The 22,724-nt window shown below is 31.0% G+C and overlaps 5 protein-coding genes and 1 long non-coding RNA gene across 10 annotated transcripts; 3 read left to right on the forward strand and 3 right to left on the reverse strand.

Annotated features, from left to right (window-relative positions):
• The first annotated feature begins 4,144 nt into the window (after window positions 1–4,144).
• On the forward strand, window positions 4,145–4,486 carry LOC144471259 (uncharacterized). The gene is made up of 2 exons (XR_013494238.1): window positions 4,145–4,279; window positions 4,367–4,486. It is a non-coding gene; the product is annotated as an uncharacterized LOC144471259 (long non-coding RNA).
• Window positions 4,487–6,058: 1,572 nt separating this feature from the next.
• On the forward strand, window positions 6,059–9,581 carry LOC144471361 (lymphoid-specific helicase). Its single transcript, XM_078183323.1, has 7 exons — window positions 6,059–6,564; window positions 6,720–7,054; window positions 7,126–7,691; window positions 7,870–8,477; window positions 8,550–8,944; window positions 9,011–9,266; window positions 9,342–9,581. Exons 1-7 carry the CDS (start codon window positions 6,516–6,518, stop codon window positions 9,416–9,418), a joined length of 2,286 nt encoding a protein of 761 aa, XP_078039449.1. The 5' UTR covers window positions 6,059–6,515; the 3' UTR covers window positions 9,419–9,581.
• Window positions 9,564–13,749, reverse strand: LOC144471360 (SANT and BTB domain regulator of class switch recombination). 3 transcript variants are annotated; one of them, XM_078183322.1, is made up of 11 exons: window positions 13,364–13,749; window positions 12,904–12,986; window positions 11,941–12,652; window positions 11,489–11,869; window positions 11,124–11,390; window positions 10,971–11,056; window positions 10,762–10,835; window positions 10,441–10,669; window positions 10,105–10,378; window positions 9,852–10,033; window positions 9,564–9,769 (listed from the first exon to the last, which is right to left on the reverse strand). In XM_078183322.1, exons 2-11 carry the CDS (start codon window positions 12,980–12,982, stop codon window positions 9,657–9,659), a joined length of 2,397 nt encoding a protein of 798 aa, XP_078039448.1. In that variant the 5' UTR covers window positions 12,983–12,986; window positions 13,364–13,749; the 3' UTR covers window positions 9,564–9,656. The 3 variants fall into 3 exon arrangements, with proteins under 3 accessions (XP_078039448.1, XP_078039447.1, XP_078039446.1); XM_078183321.1 differs by having other exon boundaries at window positions 10,111–10,378; window positions 10,762–11,056; XM_078183320.1 differs by having other exon boundaries at window positions 10,762–11,056.
• Window positions 13,750–13,843: 94 nt separating this feature from the next.
• On the forward strand, window positions 13,844–21,623 carry LOC144471126 (rabankyrin-5). Of its 3 annotated transcripts, none has more exons than XM_078182889.1 (14): window positions 13,844–13,859; window positions 14,249–14,357; window positions 14,420–14,609; window positions 14,683–14,792; window positions 15,013–15,272; window positions 15,341–15,490; window positions 17,898–18,301; window positions 18,385–19,098; window positions 19,295–19,570; window positions 19,631–20,072; window positions 20,138–20,335; window positions 20,593–20,833; window positions 20,921–21,176; window positions 21,250–21,623. In XM_078182889.1, the coding sequence occupies exons 2-14, from the start codon at window positions 14,354–14,356 to the stop codon at window positions 21,377–21,379; spliced, it is 3,375 nt and encodes a 1,124-aa protein (XP_078039015.1). In that variant the 5' UTR covers window positions 13,844–13,859; window positions 14,249–14,353; the 3' UTR covers window positions 21,380–21,623. The 3 variants fall into 3 exon arrangements, with proteins under 3 accessions (XP_078039015.1, XP_078039014.1, XP_078039013.1); XM_078182888.1 differs by lacking the exon at window positions 13,844–13,859 and adding an exon at window positions 13,871–14,088; XM_078182887.1 differs by lacking the exon at window positions 13,844–13,859 and having other exon boundaries at window positions 13,871–14,357.
• LOC144471127 (uncharacterized) lies at window positions 15,516–17,222 on the reverse strand. The gene is made up of 4 exons (XM_078182890.1): window positions 16,803–17,222; window positions 16,479–16,680; window positions 16,182–16,358; window positions 15,516–16,107 (listed from the first exon to the last, which is right to left on the reverse strand). Exons 2-4 carry the CDS (start codon window positions 16,531–16,533, stop codon window positions 15,827–15,829), a joined length of 513 nt encoding a protein of 170 aa, XP_078039016.1. The 5' UTR covers window positions 16,534–16,680; window positions 16,803–17,222; the 3' UTR covers window positions 15,516–15,826.
• Window positions 21,614–22,405, reverse strand: Uqcr-11 (Ubiquinol-cytochrome c reductase 11 kDa subunit). The gene is made up of 2 exons (XM_078182891.1): window positions 22,150–22,405; window positions 21,614–21,898 (listed from the first exon to the last, which is right to left on the reverse strand). Exons 1-2 carry the CDS (start codon window positions 22,243–22,245, stop codon window positions 21,725–21,727), a joined length of 270 nt encoding a protein of 89 aa, XP_078039017.1. The 5' UTR covers window positions 22,246–22,405; the 3' UTR covers window positions 21,614–21,724.
• Between the last annotated feature and the right edge of the window lie 319 nt (window positions 22,406–22,724).

Genomic DNA, 22,724 nt, shown 5'->3' on the forward strand with positions numbered 1-22,724 from the left:
CACCTAGTGCTATATAAACGATACATATCACCATATTCCTATTAGGGAACATAATTAAATTCCTATAAATTAATAATCAATGAACGCAGCATGATAACATCATTTATGATGAGAAAAGAATAAGAAAAAACAAATACATAAATCGACACACTTTATTTAAAAATCATACAATACATTTGTTGCAGTCTTATATTCTACGTTACGATATGAAAAAGAATTTGTAATTTGCAGCTATCAGCTCGGTATCATTCTCGACTCAAAACACATTACAATTTGCAACATTTTCTGTACCAATGATAATATCGATTGCCCGGGTTTCATCACGAGAAAGTTACCTACTTTGGAGATTCAAAAGGAAGCCAAACGAAATCGGTTTTTGCTATGGCTCCCTTTCTTACAACGACAATTCTTAACTAGGCCGCTCGAACGCATATGTCGAGTAATTATTGCGGACCAAAAGTGAATCAAAGAAGTCTCGACTCGAGGACGCTGAACATTGTACCACTCACGGACGCTCCCGTGGGTCGGAGGTACCTGAGTGATCTTAACACATTAACCCTTTGGGGACGAATGTCGGCAAATAGCCGCCCAATTCTCGCGCTGCTGCTGTATGTCTCGCGTATTAATTCCCGCGTACGTCTGTCATCCTAAAAGACTTCTTAGGCTAGTATGGGGATACTAGCCTAAGAAGTCTAGTCGTCTCTCAATGAAATTAGAGACTTTTAACAATGAAGTCGTATATTCCGTATAATGTAAACTTTTGATGCGAGACCATGGTAGGGTCAGAACGAATTTCAATTTGACAAATCAGTCTTTCAGTGTCACTGCCAGAGAAATCAGCAAAGTTTTACACGTTTTTCATATCTTATAACATCCTACACACAACTAAATTTGTTTGTTTATGACTTTGTTGGATTTTATGAAAAAGTTATTTGAATAAAGCTTTAGTTTTTATAACGCAAACGTGCGACGTGAATATTTTCCTTACCGCGCACTCCAATATCTGTCGTCCATAGCGACGCTCGCTCGTCGAACGGCTCCGTCCCCAAAGGGTTAAAGGCGGAGGATCTTGACGAAAGTATGCTAGGTAACGCGGCGACCTCCCCGCCTTGTTTTTCATCCTAGAGCGGGCGATATTTTGTGTAATCATAAACAAATTTAGACTTAAAAAAGTTTATTTAAACTCTTAAAACTACAAGAAATATTAAAAAAGAACTAAACACTAATTACAAAAAATGTTTTAAAGTACATGTTACGAGCCGAGGGCTAAGGCAGTCGTGCGTGACCGAGGATTCGTTTGTTAGTAGAATATATATAGGTGAAATTATTGAATTGTGGACGAGCCGACGTTTATCTCACCGTCGGGACCCACAATGACAGGAAGGTGTGGACGAGCCGACGTTTATTTCACCGCCGGGACCCACAGGAAGGTAACTCGTAGATGAGCCGCCGTTTATTTCACCGGCGGGTGCTACGAGAGAGGCTAGGAATTTGTGTGTAAAGGTGGAATAAAAGAATTGTGGACGAGCCGACGTTTATTTCACCGCCGTGACCCACAGGAAGGTAACTCGTAGATGAGCCGCCGTTTATTTCACCGGCGGGTGCTACGATAGAAGTTAGGAGTTTGTGTGTTGAGGTGTTATCAAAGAATTGTGGACGAGCCGACGTTTATTTCACCGTCGGGACCCAGAATGACGGAAAGGTGTGGACGAGCCGACGTTTATTTCACCGCCGGGACCCACAGGAAGGTAACTCGTAGATGAGCCGCCATTTATTTCACCGGCGGGTACTACGAGAGAGGTTAGGAATTGTACTTGACCTTGGCTTCGTAAAGTTTCTAAATGGTGCACCTCGAGCGGTAAAGATGCACCGGGGTGAATCGTGATACTAGCTAATGGAGAAATGGAATTTGGATTTAGATGAATGATGAATAAACTTGACTCTAAGATTCAATATAAAAATACTAAAGTATATTCTGCAAGAATTGAGTCTATTACAAATGTTGAAGTGTTTGAGTGTAACGCGGTACCTAAGTCCGGTATTCTCGGTTTTCACGCACTGAGAAATGTGGGGGTTCGTACAGCCTGACAGTTTTGATGAGAATGATACGTAGTCTATAGCCTGTCGACTTTGGTTGCGTACTGCCCAATGAGAGAGGAAAACTTGGCCCTTTTATACCCCGAAATTCGGTGGAATCTGGGGATCAGGAATGCGTCTACGTGGTTTTTCGTGGAAGTGTTTCGTCTATGTTTATTTCGTGGAAGTTTGATGCGTGGGAGACCGCGACGCTCGGGGCCTTCTGTTTATTGAAAATGCTCTGGTCGCTGCCTAATTAGTCGCTGTAGGGGAGAATTTTCGAGGAATGGAACGTCTGAAAAATGTACGGTATGACCGGGTTCGTACGTAACATACATATTTATGAGAAGAATCTAGTATTTTTTATGAGTGTGATAATGTTGATAACACTCGCCACGGTGAAGAGGTGCATTGCAAAACTCGCATTTGAAGCAAGTCAACTTTCTTTTTTTATGTGCCGCACAAACTACGCAGTTTCGTTGGGCATATAGCTTTTTGCCTTTATTTTCTATCCGAATTAATTTGTGCTTTTTGATGTCTAGCGAAAGACGTCCAGGCGGATCAATTTTATATCGTGGAGTCCGTGGTGCCGAGTTCGATGTACCAGGTTGTGGCTCTTCAATGTCTACCAATCCCAGATCTTCGGTTTTTTTGTCAGTTATAAGACAGCGTGATAATTCTAACAAATATTTTTTATATGGCAAGCTACTATTATTATGCATGTTATATACTAAATAGGAATTGAAAAATGCACAATTTAACAAATACATTACAGCCCGCTTGGTGCAATTTCTTGTTTTCGAGGCATTGTAAACTTTAAATCCCAATCTTCCACGCCATGGTATGATGTTTTCGTCCAGTGAAATCTCTCTTCTTGGTGTATATACAGTATTGAATTTTTCAACCAAACTGTCATAAACTGGTCGAATTTTAAATAGACGGTCGCTCGATTCATCCATTTCATCGTTGTTCATAAAGTGCCACCATTTCCATATCTCTTTAAATCTATCACGACTCATTGTCTTTGGAAATATTGGTGTTTCTAATAATGGATCTGTTGTCCAATATTCATCGATAGTACTTTTTGTAATTTGGCCCATTAGAATTAATAATCCTAAAAATTTCTTCAATTCGCCGATAGTGAGATCCGTCCATTTTATCGTTTTCTTCTTTTTAACGTATTTTTCGACGTTTTGATGGTGATATCGGTTAGTTTCTGTTACTATCATTTCGTAGAAATTATCATCAAGGAACACATCCAGAGATCCTTCAACGCCGTTCTGTGGTAAAATATTTAACCCCGTTCGATCCAAAAACGGTTCTATGGTAGGTGGAATGTCGACTTCAGTCCATTGATGTATAATTTCTTCTTCATAATCATTTTCACTTTCATCATCGCTAATCGGTAATGGAAAACCTCGGGTCCTTCTCATAGGTCGCATAAAACTATCATTATCATTATCGTCAATATCACTATCATTATTATCAATATCTAACTCTCTTTTAACGCAATCAACGTCAGACAAATCGTCTGCATATATATCTTTATTTTCGCGTGAAACCATATTGAAGAATTTCAAAATTTACTGTAAGTAGAATTTGAACAACCGAACAGCTTCTAACCACAAAACATCTAAATACAAATGTAAAGTGGCGCATGGATTGCGCAATGTGGTTGCAAACCGTACTAATACGACTCCCGCCTTTAAGCTACAGTCGAAATAAATCGTAGTACTACGACTCCCGCCTTTAATGTGTTAATTACTACTAGAGTGCGGATTTTCATGCAAAATAAAAATTATCTGCATCAATTTCAAGAAAGAAAACCTACTCCAAGTTCATTGTTTCTTGAATTATTCCAATCGGAAGAAAATAATACAGTTACATTTTGAAAATTTCGTCATCTTTTTGATGCCGTAATTTGCAATTATCTAACTTTTCTATACATGCATAAAATCTGCAGTCTTAGTATTACAATTTATATTACATGACCTTCCGTGGATGACAATACTCCGGAGGACGTGATGTCGTCGATCGTTGTGTAATGATTATAAGAATTTTTCCTAATGGAACCTTCTCGAAAGCTTTTGTCCGTTTTACTATCTAATGTTTACACAATATTATCTAATACAAATGGAGATAAAGAGAAGCTCTCAAAGCACAAATATAAAATAATCCGTCTTTACTCCAAATGTACTAGCAGGTAAAAGTTGTAAAATTCTTAAATAAGGTGCCATGATTGTGACCTAGCCGTTACAATAACTTTTAGTTTCTTTCCGTATTTTTCCAGGTTAAGATCGCGAGTGGTCCGAAAACGCAGTCATCGAAGCAGTAGAAGAGGAAAACACCTATTGGATATCTTCACAACTCAGAATTATCAATTATTAATTAAGTGGTCAGTGTTTGGTGATAGTACTGTGAAAATAAATCTCGTCTTATCCATACCATTCATACCTAAGGTCCCTCCAATCGTTTCTCTTACTCGGTATGGTCGTCAACCTAGGATCAGACCTGGGAATATTGTACAGGGTCACTGCTTCGACATCGTGAACCGTAGTCCACATTTCCGAGCAGCAGATGTACCATCAACTAAATGAGTGACCATACTATTAATGATATTCTTTACGATTGTTAAACAAACATATTCTTCTTGTTCTTTAACGTGAAATTAGCTTTGCGAATCGTTCGTTGAATTCTGTTCGGATACGGAATTATTGAAACAAAAATATATTCTGCATAGGTTGACGGAGCTCCTTACTGTTGATCTTCACTGTAAAAGGCTCAATTAATAATTAAAACGTCTATCACGCTTGAACTACTTACTATTTCGGATTCGAAAAATTATTCAATATTCTTCAGAGATTCTATATCAGAGATACACAGTTTCAGCAGCTTTTTGGATGGCTTTTGGATTTCTTTAAAAATGTCATTTATACATTAAGTACATTAAATGCATTTCGAGCAAATAATTATCTTTTAGAAAAAGATATGAAGACACTATTCACTTGCAACATTCTTCATTCTTTCGTGTTAATATTCAGAGCAATGAAATAATTAGCTATGCTGCTAAGCGAAATCGTTCGCTAATTCGCCGGTAAATATGGTCGATAATTCTACGAGGCGAAATGTACAAGTCGAATATTGCGCCGAGTATATCAGATGGAGATACAGTCGTATAGATGCGCGACAAGAGTGAGACCGCAAACATGGTAAAGGGAGATAAGCTATATTGGTCGTCGGTGTGACTGTTTCACTTGCGTTTGTTCTTATATCATGCTTTCTTCTCATTCGCCACTTCCTCTCTTTGGCTAAAACTAAAACTAAAAGCTCAGCTCTGATTAACTATAGATAGTCAACCAATCAAAGAAATGTAGTTTCTGTACCATACCTCAAATTTTCAAGTCCTTTGCTCCTGGTATGAGCTACAGTAGTGAGACACTACTCTACAATGCTAAGACAGAATTCATTACGGATTGGATGCGCAGTAAAATGGTGGGGATGCTTGCGATAGCTATGGTATACTGTATATATTACTGTAATTTCATAACTCTGTGTAACAATATATATACTATCGAACACAATATCATTCAGTATCATTGCGATGGATAAAGTATACAAGATATACCACTATGCAGAGAAAAGATGAAATAACCTTAGACCATATACACATACTACTAGCCACAGATACGTATTGTATATAATGTACAGAAAATCCAAGAGTTCAGTGAAGCAAAGATCAGAGTTCACTCTGACGTCGCACAGAGCAAATAATGATCATAAAATATTGCTGGCTAATGGTTGAATTATTGAGTTTAAATACAATAATAAATATAAAAGCAAATCATATTATTTAATTAGTTAAAATAATCAATGTTAACATCTTAATTAAGCATTAAATACATTCTGAGAAATTATAATTCTCAAAATATGCATAATGTCGTATTTAACATGACAGAATATATATGTACACAACTTAGTATAGTTGCGATGACATCGTACACACAGTTTTGCTATTGATTAAAATAGCAAAATTAAAATATAATTATTAAATTATGCAAATAAATTTTAAATATATCTATGATGGAAAACAATGCTTAACAAATATACACAACATCATAAACTAACATTCAAAATTAATGAGTTAAACAGTGAACAAAAATTCCATAAATCTTATGGCATAAAATATTTATCACTAAGAAAATGACATCAACGCCCCCTGATATTAAAACCCACACATTTTTGTTATATGTCCAAATTCTGTGAGTGAGCTTACCATCATTTAATTTACTACTAATGCATTTCTGACATTTGGCGGGATTTACTAACAGAAAGTAACAAAAGCTATATGTAATGTCGTTACGTGCGGTGCCATTGTTAGTTTGAATTTTTCTAAAGTGCATTAATTGACCTTACATATAATTATTTCTAATAATATAAAAATGGAAACTGAAAAAGAAAATATGATCCCAAGCTCTTCAAATAATACAGGTAAACATCTATTTTAAATTTAAAAAAGCTTACAATAGAAGGTTAAAAGTATTGCATTCGATAATATATTACTAATGTTATTATATTTTTCTTCGCATGGTAATAAAATTCCAAATCAATTAAAATTGGTTTGCATATTGTTTAAATATGGAAAGGTGACTCAAATATTGTAGGAACCGATATGAAATTTATCAAAGAGCCCATATATGTGGATCATGTACTTGAAAAAAAGAGAAAGAGAAATGAAGCCACAACATTAGCAGAGGAACAATATCATCAGGAAATGCAAGAAATACAATACAAACGATTGATGCATTTATTAAACAGGAGTAAATTTTTTTCCAATTATATTGTTAATAAAATTGATGATAATATCAAGCAGAAAGACAAAATTAAAGTTAAGAATGGGCATACAAAAAAAGTTGAAAATATATCACCAGATAAAAAGAAGAAAAGGAATCAAGATATACGAAGGCATATAGATACAGATGTAAGAAAACTCATCAAATTTTTTTTAAATGTATTTTATGACATATTTTTTCATATTATCAACTTTAACAGGTACAGGAAAAGATTCAGATGAATAGGGATAAATTGAATTTAAGTCAAGAAGATTTTTATGATGAAAATGATATGGGCAATAATAGTACTGCTAAAATACTAGAATATTTTAATGGAGAATTAAGGCATTATCAAAAAGAGGGACTACAATGGTTGAAAGTTCTTTATGAAAATGGTATAAATGGTATCTTGGCTGATGAAATGGGTCTTGGAAAAACAATCCAAGTGATAGCTTTATTATGTCATTTATTTGAAAAACAACAAAGTGGACCTTACTTAATAATTGCTCCTTTATCAACTATACCAAACTGGACAGCAGAATTTAAAAGATTTGCCCCAAAATTGCCAGTTAAGGTATTACATGGTCCAGAAAAAGAAAGATTGATTATACAAAGAGAAATTCGACAAAAATACAATATTACAAACACTTATAGTTCACAACCCATAGTACTTACCACATTTGAGATTCCATTATATGACAAAATATTTCTTAGATCTCAACAATGGAGATACATAGTAATTGATGAAGGTCACAGGATAAAAAATTTTAAATGTCAGCTTATCAAGTATGTTTGTTGTGCTTAAAAATTTTGAATATTTTAAATAGTATTATATATCAACTTCTTTATTACTATATTAATAATTTATTTCTTCTATTCATACATTCAATATCTTCTTCATTATTATTTCTTTGACTTATGGAGGAAACTATTAATTATAATTAAGTTTATTATTTTGGTACAGAGTGCTAGCAAGCTGCAGATCCATGAATAGACTACTTCTAACAGGCACACCACTACAAAATAATTTATCTGAATTATGGTCATTATTAAATTTTCTATTGCCAGAAATTTTTGATGATTTAGCTGTATTTGAGTCATGGTTTGATGCAAAGGAAGTTCAAGATACAGAAGGCACTAAAAAATTGTTGAAACGTGAACAAGAAAAACATGTATTGGCATCCTTACGTGAAATACTAAAACCATTTATGTTAAGACGCGAAAAAATACATGTGTGTGCAGATATTCCACCAAAAAAAGAAGTGATTGTTTATGCTCCTCTTACAGAACTTCAACATAATTTATACTTAGCAGTATTAAACCGTGATTTAAAAATGCTATCTAAAATTGATGATGAAACTAGTATATATACAGATGATGGCAAAAGACGGAAGAGAACATGTGTTCTAAGAAATATGGTTAATGATAAAGATCGTAGAAATAATATGGAGGAAGAAAATTTACAAGACAATTTTTGTCAGAAAAGCAATTCTTTGTCAATCTGGAAACAGTATACTAATGTAACAGAACGTAATTACGAATACCTCCTTAATATTACAATTCATCACAAATGTAAGTTATCAAGTTGTATGAAAAAAATATTAGCTTAAAAATATTTTATTATAAAACTAATGTTTGTTACAGTTACTATGTATAAAAAGATTGTAAATCATCCGTATCTGGTACACTGTCCATTGGATCCATCTGGTTTACCGTTAATTAACGAAGATTTAATTAAAGTATCTGGTAAACTGTTAGTATTAGATTTAATGCTTGCAAAACTTAAAAGTATGGGACACAAGATTTTATTATTTTCCACTATGACTACAATATTGGACAAGATAGAAGATTACTTATCAATGCGCCCTTATGAATATGTCAGATTAGATGGTAAAGTTCAAATTGAAGAAAGGGAAAAGAATATTGCAGCATTCAATTCAAACCCTAATATATTTCTGTTTCTTTTAACTACAAGAGCTGGTGGTGTTGGATTAAACCTTGCAACAGCAGATACTGTTATTATATATGATAGTGATTGGGTACGGCTACTTTTCTATCATAATCTATAAATGTTATTAATTAAAATTAATTACATATGCTTTTAGAATCCGCAAATGGATATACAAGCTATGGCTCGATGCCATAGGATAGGCCAGACAAAACCTATAGTTATATATAGACTTTGTACCAAAGGAACAATTGATGAAATAATTATTAAACGTGCTGAAGCAAAACGAGTTTTGGAGAAGATGGTCATTTCTCAGGCTTCTAAAGTTACTGCAATAAATAAGGAAACTTTATTGGAATTACAAAAATGTTTGGAGTCAAAAGATTATCAAACAGTTGCATCAAAAAATGAAGGTAAATCATAATAATTTAACTGATTTCGCATTGTAAAGATGCTTATGCTACCTTAATAATAAACTCTGATTACAGTTTTCACGGAAGAAGAACTTAATAAATTGTTAGATAGAAGTGACTTACTTGAAAATTTAAAACCCAAGAAACCATAAAAGTATTACATTTTCTTGAGAAGAACAGAAGTAATATAAAGGAAGCAAATTTTTATTTTTAATTGATAATTTAATATTATTTATATTATTTATTTTTGTATTTTAGTTACTTACAAGTAAATTAACAAGTTACAAGATCTAATAAAAAGTTATTACATAGTGATTGGTAAAGATCAACTGTATTTTTATAGTTTTATAAAAAAATTTATATAGCATGACTAACATGCATGCGTGCCATTTATGATTTAGTCGATTTCATACGTAGAAAATATTTTCCAGGTGTATTTTTATTTTTATAGCATTGATTTAATTGGTCACGAAATTCTCCTTCTAGTTTTGTATAAGTTCCACCTGTTATAAACAGTATTAAATAAATTTATATTATATACTGATGATGTAATACTTTTTTCATATATTGAATGCAAAACAATACCGTTTAATTGATTCTTCCTACGGTTGTGTTTACTTAATGACTTTACCAGCAGAGAAGAATCCGCAGATACCCTTTTTGTTAACAGTGCTACCATTTGTAAACTTGCTTTTTCCTCAAATTCTCGTTGATTATCTTGATTATGTCTCACACTTAAGTCACTATTCCAAGATCGCCCATTGTTTCTGAAAAAGATAAAAACTTCATCAGTAATTATAAATCATTTAAATAATATGAAAGAATATAAGTTCGTTACTTCCACAGAATCCGATATTTTGATCTTTTAATATTTTTATTTTTTGTTTTTAAAGTAGACCATAGAAGTGATTCTTCGCTATTATACGATTCTTCATCAATACTACAATCTTCATCAATTGTAATGACATCATCTTCGTCACTTTCGGTAATTGAAGACGTAATAGACGATATATCATTTGCAAAAGACGTTTGTTGATGAACTTTTAACGATATTTTCTGCAAATCTTGTGTTTGAGACGATCGTCGGAGTCCTGTTCCACTCCATATTTTGCCTAAACATTGAATAGTGGAATAAAAAAGAAAATTTTTAAACTAAATGTGAAGACATTCTCACCTAGAAGACCAAGCTTTGGTCGTTGTGGAGCAAGTTCTAAGCCAGCCCACCACATCGTACTTTTACACATTAATTTTCCTGAATCAATAGACACATCGCGAGCTACTAATCTCGTAATTTTTTCTGGAAAAAATAATTGTGGTGGTTCCATCGCTATTACTTCTCTATATATTGAAAAGATGTTCAATATACTTATATCTCTCTGTGTTTGTAAATTTGGTATGTGTTCCTAAATATAAAAATAACCATTTACTACTTCTAATTACCAATAATGATAGTAACAACTTGTTGATAACAATAATAATACTTACAAATACTTACCCTGTATCTACAACCTTCACGATTTGATAATACTTCAAATCTGTATGCTCGTTGACTACAGCATGGATATCTACCTAAAGGGAATGGCATAGATCTTTGCTGTTCATTAATAAAAAACTGTGGAGGTTCTGCATGGCAACAGCACCAATCAATTTGATGAATTGGAAAATATACATTACACTGCATACAGAACAAGAAATGACAATCACCCCATAATCTCCAATAAACTTTACGCCAAGAACGTAATTCCGTTCGGAGAGTAATAATATAATCATTTAAAGTCCATGATAAATCTCTAAATAATATATGGTTTATTGTAATTATAAATATTATAAGGCAAATTCTATACTTTATTATCGTACCGTACGTGTTTACTGTACACATGTCCATGATTATCAATTACCATTGCACTTGCAATACATGGTACATGATAGGAAACAGACTGCACAATACTTTTCCCACATTTACTGCATCTAAACAATGTAGCTAAAGAACTATAATGTCCTTTCTTATTGTCTGGCATTACTGCTGCCAGGGATATGATCAATTTGCAGAATAATTTACTTTGAATCTTATCTTTCTTGTCTTTTAATGCTTCCACATCTTCATTTGTAAATCTCTCTACTAGTCTATAATAAATTTTAAACTTCAGATGTAGAGAATATATATAGTATAAATTAATTTCTTCATTTATCAGATACAAAATGTATATATTGGAAAAGTATACCTTGTAAGAAGATTATCATCTAAACAAGTTAATATTGTGGATGTTTTTAATATATCAGACATATTATCGTGACAATACTGTAGACAATTCTCCAAAAGTGGTTCCATTTGTAAGAAGGATGCAGATACCATTATTGGAATGACATTACTTGGTTCTAAACTTGGCCACTCAGATTTCTTGGTCATATCTTTTTTTACCCACCTCATTAACCAGTCAAATATTACAATGTCGCAATGAACTGATATATCAATTTCTTCTAATTTTTGACCTGCTGTTATATCGGCAAAGTAACGCATTTTTTGAATAAGTAGTTTCTGAGGACAATGAAAATTTTTTTTAATGTTCTTCTCTTCATCGCAGACATGAATTTCCACTTCGTTTCTATAGAAACATGATATAAATTATCAATGTTCATTATAATTTTAATTAGCAACTTCAATTAATGAACTTACTCCATTGATCTCTTATTTGCCTTGCTTTTATCCTTTTCCTTTTCTTTATGTGATAAACTTGTAATCACTTTTGTATCAATATTATTACTTAATGAATTAGATTTCTTAATCTCATTATTTATAATGGATTTTTTAATAACAGGCTGTGATACAGTAGATTTTGGAATCATGTATGGTAATACAGAATCTAATAAACCTTCATGCAATATATCACTTAAATTTGTTTTCATCAAACTTATCAAAAGATTTTCTGTTACACCTGTGGATCTAACTGCCTTTGCTTCATCTACATGTGATGAAGTTTCTGTAATTCTGTTACAATTTTCGGTGCTGGTTGCTGCATTTTTATCATAATTAAATGTTTGTTCATGTTCAATTTGCTCAATTGAAGACGTAATAAAATGTGTTGAATTTTGAAGATTCATGTCATAGGTTTTAAGCTCTAGTTCTGGTAGCACAACAGAATTTTTATTTTCACTTACAGCATTGCTATTGATACCTTTCTCATGAACTGTATTATTAGATGTTTCTAAATGTACATTTATCTTTGCTAATTTATCCCAATCAAATTTATTGTCTGTTGTAAATATTGTAGTTATGCTTTTGCAATGATCACTAACTTGATATGCAACTTTCATAAATTCAAAAAACATTCCAATTGTCAACTTGTGATGCTTGTAATCTTGAAATTTATGAAGTATTTCTGACAAATCTGAAGCACATACTTTTATTATTTTATTTAGTTTAATATTACTATGCTAAGAATGTAATTTATATATATTAATATTTATTTTCAATCAAAGTTTGTGCTACTAAGAAAACTTACAAAAATATTAAGTGAGAATTATTGCAAATGTAAAAACACAAGATAGGAATAAAATTAAAAATGATACATATGAATGTGCAACACCAAAAATAGCAGTTTGAAGTTGTGCAATATGACAATTTATTTAATATGTGTACCTTCTCTAGTTGTTGATATACTTATTTCTTTGTGCATACTTTTATTTGAAGAATTATCACGAATTTTATTAATTTCCATTTTGCTAAGAAAATAGAAACGTTTATTACATATAATAATCGCAATTAGAAGTAGAGCATCTATTTTCTAATATTATTCTTGAATAATTTTAAATATTTGTTAATAAATACGTATAAAAAATCACTATATAAAAGGCAATATTAATGTCTGTATAAAAATTTATCCGTTCTTAAAAAGTTGGATAAGTAGGGTCGTAATATTGATAAAACAACATAAAACATCTCTTCACAAGTTTATTCAATTGCTAAATTTACAATAAATTAATTAAGTGAGATAATGTATCATAAATAAATAATACAAATACTCTTGTAATAAACCAATGTTAATTTTGTTTTTAATATAAATTCATTAATTTTATTTAATGCGCGTAATAATTCTTACCGGTTTGTAAGCTCAAATCATATACTATGCTCGCACATGTATGTATATTGTCATACACAAGCATTTTCATGCGCAAGTACATATAATGTATTCATTATACATTCACATTGTGCAGATTTCATATTTACTATAAAAAAGGAAGGATAAATATATACAGAATTTTATACTGATATTAATAAGCGTTCGAAATTCTATGAGAAAATTAACTCAAGCTCTTTATACGCAATCACATATTGTATGTATGTATGTATGCATGAAGTGTATATTCAGCGTATATAGTTTCTCCCTAGAAAGTAGATTTGAAATTTACAACAATAAATCACTATATCGCGTGTCTTTATATCAAAGTATACAATAAAACGGCATTTGTTATTACATACATACCTTTATATATATATATTTATATACAAGATATTACTAGATGAAGACTAGGGAAACTATTCATATTTCTAGCTACACACTCCTAGTTTGAGGAATTCCTAATGATACATCATATGTATGTATTGTTCATTCTTCTAGACGAACTATAATTAAACAAATCCATGCATTAAATACATTACAAAGTGTGAACTTTAGACTTATTTAATGGAAAAATATCATTCACCAACAATCTGGTAGTTTGTAATATTATTTGGTATTGAACGAAAATTTTTTGTTTATATTGCCTAGAACTTTTTTCTGTCTTCCAAAAGTATGGCCACATTTCCTTTAGAAATAAAAATATTGTAAGTTTATGTGTGACAGATGTAATAAGTACTGTGTGTGGGCGTATGATATGTCATGAAACTTGATTAACATATTTCGAAGTGTGAACATAATATCGTTGCCGGTTGTAGAAGTTTATTTTTTTATTGTTTCCTTCAGTATTAATATTTTTTATTTTAGTCATATAGAATGAGTTATGACAAACAAATATAAATTCGTGTGAATATACGGACATGTAATAACTTTTATACTGGTTGTGGGAAGATTTGATACAGTTTTATAATTATGGGTAAGTTTAAAATGTTTTTACATCTCTTGTGATACATTTTGTTTTACACATGAATGTTTCAGAGGATTCAATGCAAGCACAAAAATGGCAACAACATTTATCTTTATTACGTGAACAATATGTTAATTTATATAATTCAAATATAGAACTTCAACGTGAATATGCTATTGCTACTGCAGATAAACAAGAATCTGGATTTATTGGGAAACTCTTGACAATTATAGCATCTTTACATGGTCAACATCGTTATAGGTTTGTAAAGAATAGTAAATCATATGCATGTACATATATGTATATATTATAATTAATCAATTTCATTTTATAGTGATGTTACTGTTAAATTAATCGGTCAGGAAATACCAGCTCATAAATTTATATTATCTGCAAGGACAGATTTCTTCAGTGACTCGGTACTTGCTGAAGTAGATACTTTAGGTAAAATATTAAAATATAATAAGAGTATGGTAGAACCTTATTTATTTAAAATTTGCAATTGTATTTCTATTACAAATTTACATAATTCTTATATGTAAACTATAAAAATATTCCAGATGACTGTCAATATATTTTGACAGTTTTAAATAAATAGAGCTCTACTGTATGTAAAAAGTAATTATATAAGCACATAAATAAGCAATGAGAAACATCTTTATAGATTGGACCGACATTGACACAAATATTGGATTAGTACTTTTAAAGTGGATTTACACAGGAAAAGTTTCTCAAGAAAATTTAACATTGGACCTAATGAAAGCAGCATCTAATTTTCAATTGATGGATTTAGTTGAGCAATGCGAGAAATATTTAATTGGAATTGTAGGACTTAAGGATTGTGTACAACTGTATGCTGCTGCTGAAGAATTGGGAACTCAAAAGTTAAAAGAACATTGTAGTTCTTTGATTTCAGCTCACTGGGTAAAAAAATACTACTTTCTTCAAACACTAGCTATAACATGACTTTATTTAAAACTTTATACATTTAGGAAGATTTAACTGGAGAAGATTTTAAAGAAATGCCTGGTTCCTTGTTGTACAAGTTATTACAAACAAAAAGTAAATATCCACTACATGCTGCTGTTCGATTGATGAGAGAAGATGTGGTTTTTTTATATTTAGTGGAAAACAATTCAGGGGTGAGTTATGGTCTTGAATTTGTATTAATTTGATTTATTTTTGCACAGTAGAGGTTCATTATTTTATGCATCACAGTATAGTAAAAACAGACATACATTTTCTGCTTTAAGTACATTCCACTGTTCTCTTTCAGGCATTAATATTAAAAATATTCATTAATATCATTTAACCCATAAATTGAATACTCTGTTTCATAAGAATATTATTTAGGTGTATTATCTTACGTATATTTATATCACATGATTTTTTCAAACTTAGATTATAACATATTTAGCTGACAGTTCATTAGAAAAATATCAATATTTTTATAGCAGTAAATATATAAAATTAAAATATTATATCAGCTTTGCAAATAGTATTATCATTACTAATGCAAAGATATAATACAGATTCATGGCTTTAATTGATTGAGACGAATTGCATAAATGATAACTGCAAAAACAATATTCTGATGGGCCTCCTGGTCCTCCTCTGTCTTCTCCCAGGAAACAATCTTCTTCATATGCCGTTTTCACAATTTCTTCTTTGTTTTGCCATGTTTTATCTACATCATTATAAATAGGATATGTACGTTTCTGAGGTGCACAATCCCTTTCCACAGCCGTAATTACAGGTGCTATATAACATACATTAAAGATAATTCAACGATAACATATAGTACAATGATAATTTCAATTAAAATTAACTTACTTTTAAATCTGTTGTAAATGGTTTTCTTTCTGCAAAGAGTTGATGAAGGACAGTATACTTGAAATCGAGCACTTCCATCGAACTGGGAGCATAATAAGTCAGTTTCCTCAGTTCCTGGATGTGATGCATAGCATTTAAAGCATGATATTCCATCTGCGCTTATTGACGTTATTACATCTAAAAATTTCAAATATATAAATAATTTCCAAAAAGCAGTTCTATCAGATCTATGAATACATTTTGTGTAAATAATATGATAAACATAAAATTGATAAAATTTAAATATTTTATACATACACAAAAGAATTGTAGGGATTAATATAATTTTTATTGAATTTATGTTAAAAGTCATGATATTTGCAATGAATTCAAAAGTTCTATAAAGAAATGATCATTAAGCTTTACATGTGTCTACTATTAATAACTTTTTCGTTATTGCACATTTATTTCACTTTTTCATTTACTGCTTCAAAATCCAATGTACCACCACTAAAAATATCTGAAAGAATTGAATTACGAACAAACTGTATGAAAACGAATAATTATTTTTAGGAAAATATAAATTTTGTATATGAAATAAGAATTAAAGAAAACAATATTAATTATGGTAAAATAACTTACGAATTTACAAATATAAATAACAAATTTTTAGTTTACAATTTGATTTCTATCTTTCGTCTTTAGTTATTCATCCACTATTTATATCTAATAAATGAAGGAAACATATTTAAGTCAACACTGAACTCATTCTCAATTGCACTTAATGTTCATCAAACGTCACATCGCAATATTGAGTATTCGATGAATCTGTTGTTTTGCAACAAATCGTGTTCTTCCCATAGAAAAGTGACTGCAGTCGAATGACTGTATTATACGCCACGTCATGTTCTCTGTATCATTTATGAACCTCACTTTCTGATATATCACAATATAATCATCATATTCCTTTCCGCTAACTTTTTTTTACACCATCGTATGTGTTTCCTTAACACTAAAAATATAAAGGTATTGCTTATACAAATGCATATGCACATGGGCGTATACATTGGTTACATAGCTTCCACCATTCGCACTCCTCCCCACCATTAGAACTACTAGAGTGGGGTGATCACACGTATTACGACCGAACACATGCATACATATCTACCCTCCTGTTCAAAAATTTCGAACATGTTAGAGATTTAAATAAAATATATACTTGATAAATTTCCAACTTATGGATATTTTATAGTTTCTACAAGTCACTTTCGGCCTTTTTTTGAGAACTACTACAATAAAATGAAAATATAGCTAATATAAATCATTACTTAGTAATGAAAATTTATTACCTATAGCTTTCCTTGCCAATTATAAAATCAAATAGCAGAGGCAATAATTTTCTCTTTTTGCAATGAAATACATTTTTTGTAATAATCATTCTTTTAAAAGTGTACAAGTTAACATATTTTCAAATTTAATATCAATCTGATTGTCACCTTAATATATAATTGCAATATTTATACTAAAACATCCATATAAACAAAAAAAGATTAGCTTTATCTAATGTAAAAAGAGTTAAAAATATATTTTTTATAATCTCCTAATAGTTGATTAGTAAAATAATTTAAATACCCCTGGGTATTCTTTGTAAGCCCGGGGGAATATTAATTGAAATAAATCTGTTAATATCATTGTATTATTGTTATTACTATTTTTATTATTATTATCCTTTTATAGTTATTGAAAGCTGTAAATGCTCTTGATAATAAGGGAGAAACATCACTAGAAGTTGCATTAAAAACACGTCAGCCATCTTTAGCCCGTACTTTAGTTGGTCATGGAGCTGATTTAAGTGCAAAAGATTCAAGAGGATTTTCTTTACTGCAAGCTGCTATTTTCAAAGGAGATTCCTATTCTGCAGATTTTATAATAGAACAGTTAGAAAGTAATGGTAATATACAACAGTTACGTGAACCTGTCAAGATTACAAGAAGCACAAGGGACATAAATAATCCTGAGGATCTTGAAGGATGTACTGCTTTGCATTTAGTTGCAAAACATAACTCGGAAGATATGACAGCTGTAGGATCTAAATTACTTCAAGCTGGCATTGACCCCAATTTACAGAACCAGAAAGGATGGTATAATCTTTAGAATTTTGTAGAAATTGTATTATAATATATCTCTATTATCATCACACAATCACTATTTTTTATGTTTACAGGACTGCCTTACATAGCTGTGTTTGGGATAAGAACAAACCACTTTTTGATATTTTATTAGAATGTGAAAATATAAATTTAGATAAAACTACCAATGAAAACGATACTCCATTGTGTCTAGCAATGAAAGCAGAACCTTTCGGTGAATATTTTGCTAAGAAACTCCTAGCAAAGGGTGCAATTCCCAATCCTGTGTATAGAGATACTGAAGATACCTTATTACACGTTCTAATTAAAGAAAGGAAAGAAGAGGCATCATTGTTTTTACTTGATTATTGCAAAGATAATTTAATGAAAAAAAATAATGAGGGATACTCAGTCCTACATGAAGCTTGCAAAATCGGCTTAAAGAATTTAACTAGGACTTTATTAAAGAATGGTTTTCCAGTAGATGAAGTAACATTATATACTGGAGATGCACCGTTACATTTTGCTGTTTCGAATTTATATTTTGATATTATAATAGAATTATTAAACGCTCCCAATTCAAGTTCTCAATTAAATTTAATGAATAATGCAAATGAAACGCCTTTAAGCTTGGCAATTAAAGTCCCATTTAAGAAAGGTAAAGATATTGTTTTGGCTTTAATAAAAGCAGGAGCAAATATCAATCAATGCAATGAAGAGGGTTTGACACTGTTGCATCAAGCAATATTAAAAGAGGATTCAGCAACAGCTATCTTTTTATTAGAAAATGGTGCAGACATGAATGCTAGGTAAATTTCATAAAATAATAATTATTTGGTAACTTTGGTGAATGTATTGACGTAATTTAATAACTGCTAATTGCATAATAATTAAAAAAGTGTAGAAAGTAATTTGAATTTTCCAAAAGCAAAGTTATTAGAATATCTTTCTAGTTAATATTTATATTAAATAGCTTAATAAATAATTAAATTATAATTTCCTCAGAACTATGAATGGAGACACACCGCTGCAACTGTCTGTACATTGTAGACTGGGTGAAGTTGTTGAAGCACTTTGTAAAAGAGGTGTAGATACTTCTGTAGGGTGTCCCCTATGGGATGCGTTGGATTCAGATCAAGAAGATATAGCATCTATCTTAGTTAAATATGGAGCTGATACTGATTGCTGGAATAATACTGGACCAGACGGTTGTCAACAAACACTATTACATAAGGCAATCGACGAAAATAAAGAAGATATTGCACAATTCCTTATAAGAAGGTAATGCACACTATATAATATTAAGAATTAGAATACATTTATGAAATAATATCTTTTTAGTGGTTGTGACTTAAATGCACCAAGGAGACCTGGCTCAGATGGTTCAGGTGGAGATGAAGCACGAGATGAATGTAGTCCGTTACATTTGTGCTGTCAATGGGGTTTAGAACAAGTTGTTCAGACTCTTATTGAACATGGCGCAGATGTGAATGCCCGAGATGCTGAAGGAAAAACTCCAGTTCATGTTGCTATACAAAACCAACATTCGCAAATTATTTCTTTGATGCTTTGCCATCCTAATATAGATTTGAATAAGAGAGATAAGAAAGGTTTAACACCATTTGCAACAGCTTTAACATTCAGAAATAATAAAGCAGCCCAAGCAATATTAGAACGATTACCTAAAGCCGCTGAACAATATGACAATAAAGGCAGAAACTTTTTACATACTGCTATTCAGAAGAATGATATGGAAAGCATACTTTTCCTACTATCTATACAGGTAAACGTAATTTTAAAACATATATATGTTTATATATTTCCTGTAACCAAATGATTGTTTTGCAGGTAGATGTGAATTCTAGAGTTCATGATGTTACTCAAACTCCACCTTTACATCTTGCTGCAATTTCTGGTAATGAAATGTTAGTACGGAGTTTAATTTTGGCTGGTGCACGTGTTAATGATACTGATGCAAATAGGAACACTGCGTTACATGCTACAGCAAAAGCAGGTCACGCTGCAGTTGTGTCTGCTTTACTACAGGTATTACAGATAATATCAGATTTCACAAAGATACCATTTATTTGTCTGCTAGATACAGTTTGATGAAGGTTTACTCAAAGAAGTTCTAGAGTTTAGTAGATTATTTAAAATAATTTTTAACAAAATAAAACTTTGTTATGATATTAAAGGGTTGTTTAATGCATTGTGTTATAAAAGTAGATAATAATTTTTTGTACATAATATACATATTTACAAATATATTTTCATGTGTTATAAAAACTATTTTTTCTTTGCAGAATAATATTAATTTTGATGCAGTAAATGCAGATGGTGATAATGCTCTGCATGTAGCTGTAAGAGAAGGACATATATCAGTAGTAAAAACACTTTTGACTGAATGTACATTAGATGCAGAGGCAGTAAATCTTAAGGGAAGAAATCCCTTACACGAATTAGCTCGATGTGGGAAGGATAATGCTGCAACTATATGTGAATTTTTTTTGGAATGTATGTCCGCATATCCAATAAATAAAACAGGTAAATATATGTAAAAGTGAACACATTATTCATATACACATATTATTTATATATACATATTAATTCATACTTAATATTTTATTTAAGATTTAGAGGGCAATACACCATTATTGATTGCCTATATGAAGGGTAATGGTCAGCTTTGTCGCACATTGGTGAAGGCTGGTGCATGTTTGGGTTCTATGAATAAGGAAGGAATTACAATTTTTAACTATCAGGTTGCAACTAAACAATTATTATACAGACTGTTGGATTCTTTAACAAAAGAGGTACCATGGGCAGATAAAGATCTATGCTTGGAATGTGGTACAAAATTTTCTATCACAATGCGAAAGCATCACTGGTATATAATCCATGCATAAATTTGTGATTACATATAATGAATATGTGAGATTAATTTTTTAATTTTTTTTTAGCCGCCACTGTGGTCGAATTTTGTGCAATAAATGTTCTGATCAAGATGTTCCAATTGTTAAATTTGGATTGAATAAACCAGTGCGTGTTTGTGCAGTATGTTTTGATGTACTACAAGTAGGTGCTGAATGAGAAAAGACTTAAATAATAAAAGCATTCATATGTAAATAAAATAAACGTCATTCCATGAGCACTTCTCATAGAAAGTATAGGAAATCTGTATGATTCTATGTCAGCCACATTATATATTATATATACTTCATTTATATATGTATTATATAATTATTCTTGTTGAACGTTTGTTAAATTTATAGTTATCAAATTTTAAATACAGATGAAGGAAATATCATTAAGTGTTAATACCCATTGGTAAATAATTATTATTTATTTCTAGCAATAATTGTAAATCTACAATGCACCAACGTAATCAATAACATTTTTCAACCAGAGTCACACGATTATAGTTACAATATAACTTTACTTAAGTTTTGAAAAGAGTGTTTCTGCTACACAGTGATCTACACATTCTACATAATCAATTAACTCTTCGAGACATGTTTCTTCTGTTTTAGATCTTGAATTGACCCGATCATTACAGGTATTAAGTTTCTCTTGCAAACTGGTGCAGGTAGGTTTTTGCGAACATTTTTCCTGCAGACAAAATGGACTTGTTTTATTGCTTAGGTTTAATTCATATAAGTCTTATAAATTAGTGAATTGAACAAATATAATTATAGATTTGAAATATATCTTTGTGACATTTTATGTCTATATTCCAGAAAAAAGGTTAATATTGACCATAATTACTAAAGAAGAGATATATGTATAAAATACTGGAAAAACAGATTTTGAATTATTACAAGAAAAATATTATATAACTTACTTATTATATTATAACTTACTTTAAGTACTTTTTGAGGATCTACCAACTCAGCTTCGTCGTCTTCTGCTTTTACAGTTGGAATGTATCGATTCAACAAACTTTGTAGGAAAGACATATTTTTATAAGTAGAGTTTTATTTTACGAAGATATCTTAAATTAATTTAGAGTGTACACCGAGTTCCGTGGTATAACTTTGGAAATTAAAGAGACTGAAATTTTTCGTTGGAGCTTGAAGTTGCCTGTCTTACAAGCGCACCCTCAATGGCAATATGAACAGCATTTCTAGCTTTAGTTCAGGCACTTTAGGTACAATTTCTATAAAAACAAGTTATATTACATGCATGTTAATATCGTAACTTTTTAAATGTTAAAGAGTGTACATAATGGTAGCTATAATTCCCTTACTATTGCATATTTAAATACATAACTTAAACAGAGCAAATATATTAGTATATTTTTCCGCAAATGATGTTTTTCTATATAGATATCTATATACATTTATATAACAATACTTGTTTTTCTTTTAATTCTTAAAATATATTTAATTAATTAACAATGTAAATACACGTGCGAAATCAGTTTCAATATAATCAT

This window comes from Augochlora pura, chromosome 6, assembly GCF_028453695.1.
Source record: "Augochlora pura isolate Apur16 chromosome 6, APUR_v2.2.1, whole genome shotgun sequence".
NCBI classification, from domain to species: Eukaryota; Metazoa; Arthropoda; class Insecta; order Hymenoptera; family Halictidae; genus Augochlora; species Augochlora pura.

Bases quoted from the DNA above. Each gene is read 5' to 3' on its own strand.
- LOC144471361 (XM_078183323.1), top strand. From the start codon at position 6,516: ATGGAAACTGAAAAAGAAAATATGATCCCAAGCTCTTCAAATAATACA. The intron at 7,692-7,869 runs GTATGTTTGTTG...ATTTTGGTACAG, and splicing joins TTTAAATGTCAGCTTATCAA to AGTGCTAGCAAGCTGCAGAT. The intron at 8,478-8,549 runs GTAAGTTATCAA...TGTTTGTTACAG, and splicing joins TATTACAATTCATCACAAAT to TTACTATGTATAAAAAGATT.
- LOC144471360 (XM_078183320.1), bottom strand. From the start codon at position 12,982: ATGGAAATTAATAAAATTCGTGATAATTCTTCAAATAAAAGTATGCAC. The intron at 11,057-11,123 runs GTACGATAATAA...TATATTATTTAG, and splicing joins GTGTACAGTAAACACGTACG to AGATTTATCATGGACTTTAA. The intron at 10,034-10,104 runs GTAACGAACTTA...TATCTTTTTCAG, and splicing joins AAATATCGGATTCTGTGGAA to AAACAATGGGCGATCTTGGA.
- LOC144471126 (XM_078182889.1), top strand. The intron at 20,336-20,592 runs GTATTACAGATA...TTTTCTTTGCAG, and splicing joins TTGTGTCTGCTTTACTACAG to AATAATATTAATTTTGATGC. The intron at 21,177-21,249 runs GTATATAATCCA...ATTTTTTTTTAG, and splicing joins ACAATGCGAAAGCATCACTG to CCGCCACTGTGGTCGAATTT.
- LOC144471127 (XM_078182890.1), bottom strand. From the start codon at position 16,533: ATGACTTTTAACATAAATTCAATAAAAATTATATTAATCCCTACAATT. The intron at 16,359-16,478 runs GTATGTATAAAA...TGAAATTTTTAG, and splicing joins AATCCCTACAATTCTTTTGT to ATGTAATAACGTCAATAAGC. The intron at 16,108-16,181 runs GTAAGTTAATTT...TATGTTATATAG, and splicing joins CATTTACAACAGATTTAAAA to CACCTGTAATTACGGCTGTG.
- Uqcr-11 (XM_078182891.1), bottom strand. From the start codon at position 22,245: ATGTCTTTCCTACAAAGTTTGTTGAATCGATACATTCCAACTGTAAAA. The intron at 21,899-22,149 runs GTAAGTTATAAT...TTTTGTCTGCAG, and splicing joins ATCCTCAAAAAGTACTTAAA to GAAAAATGTTCGCAAAAACC.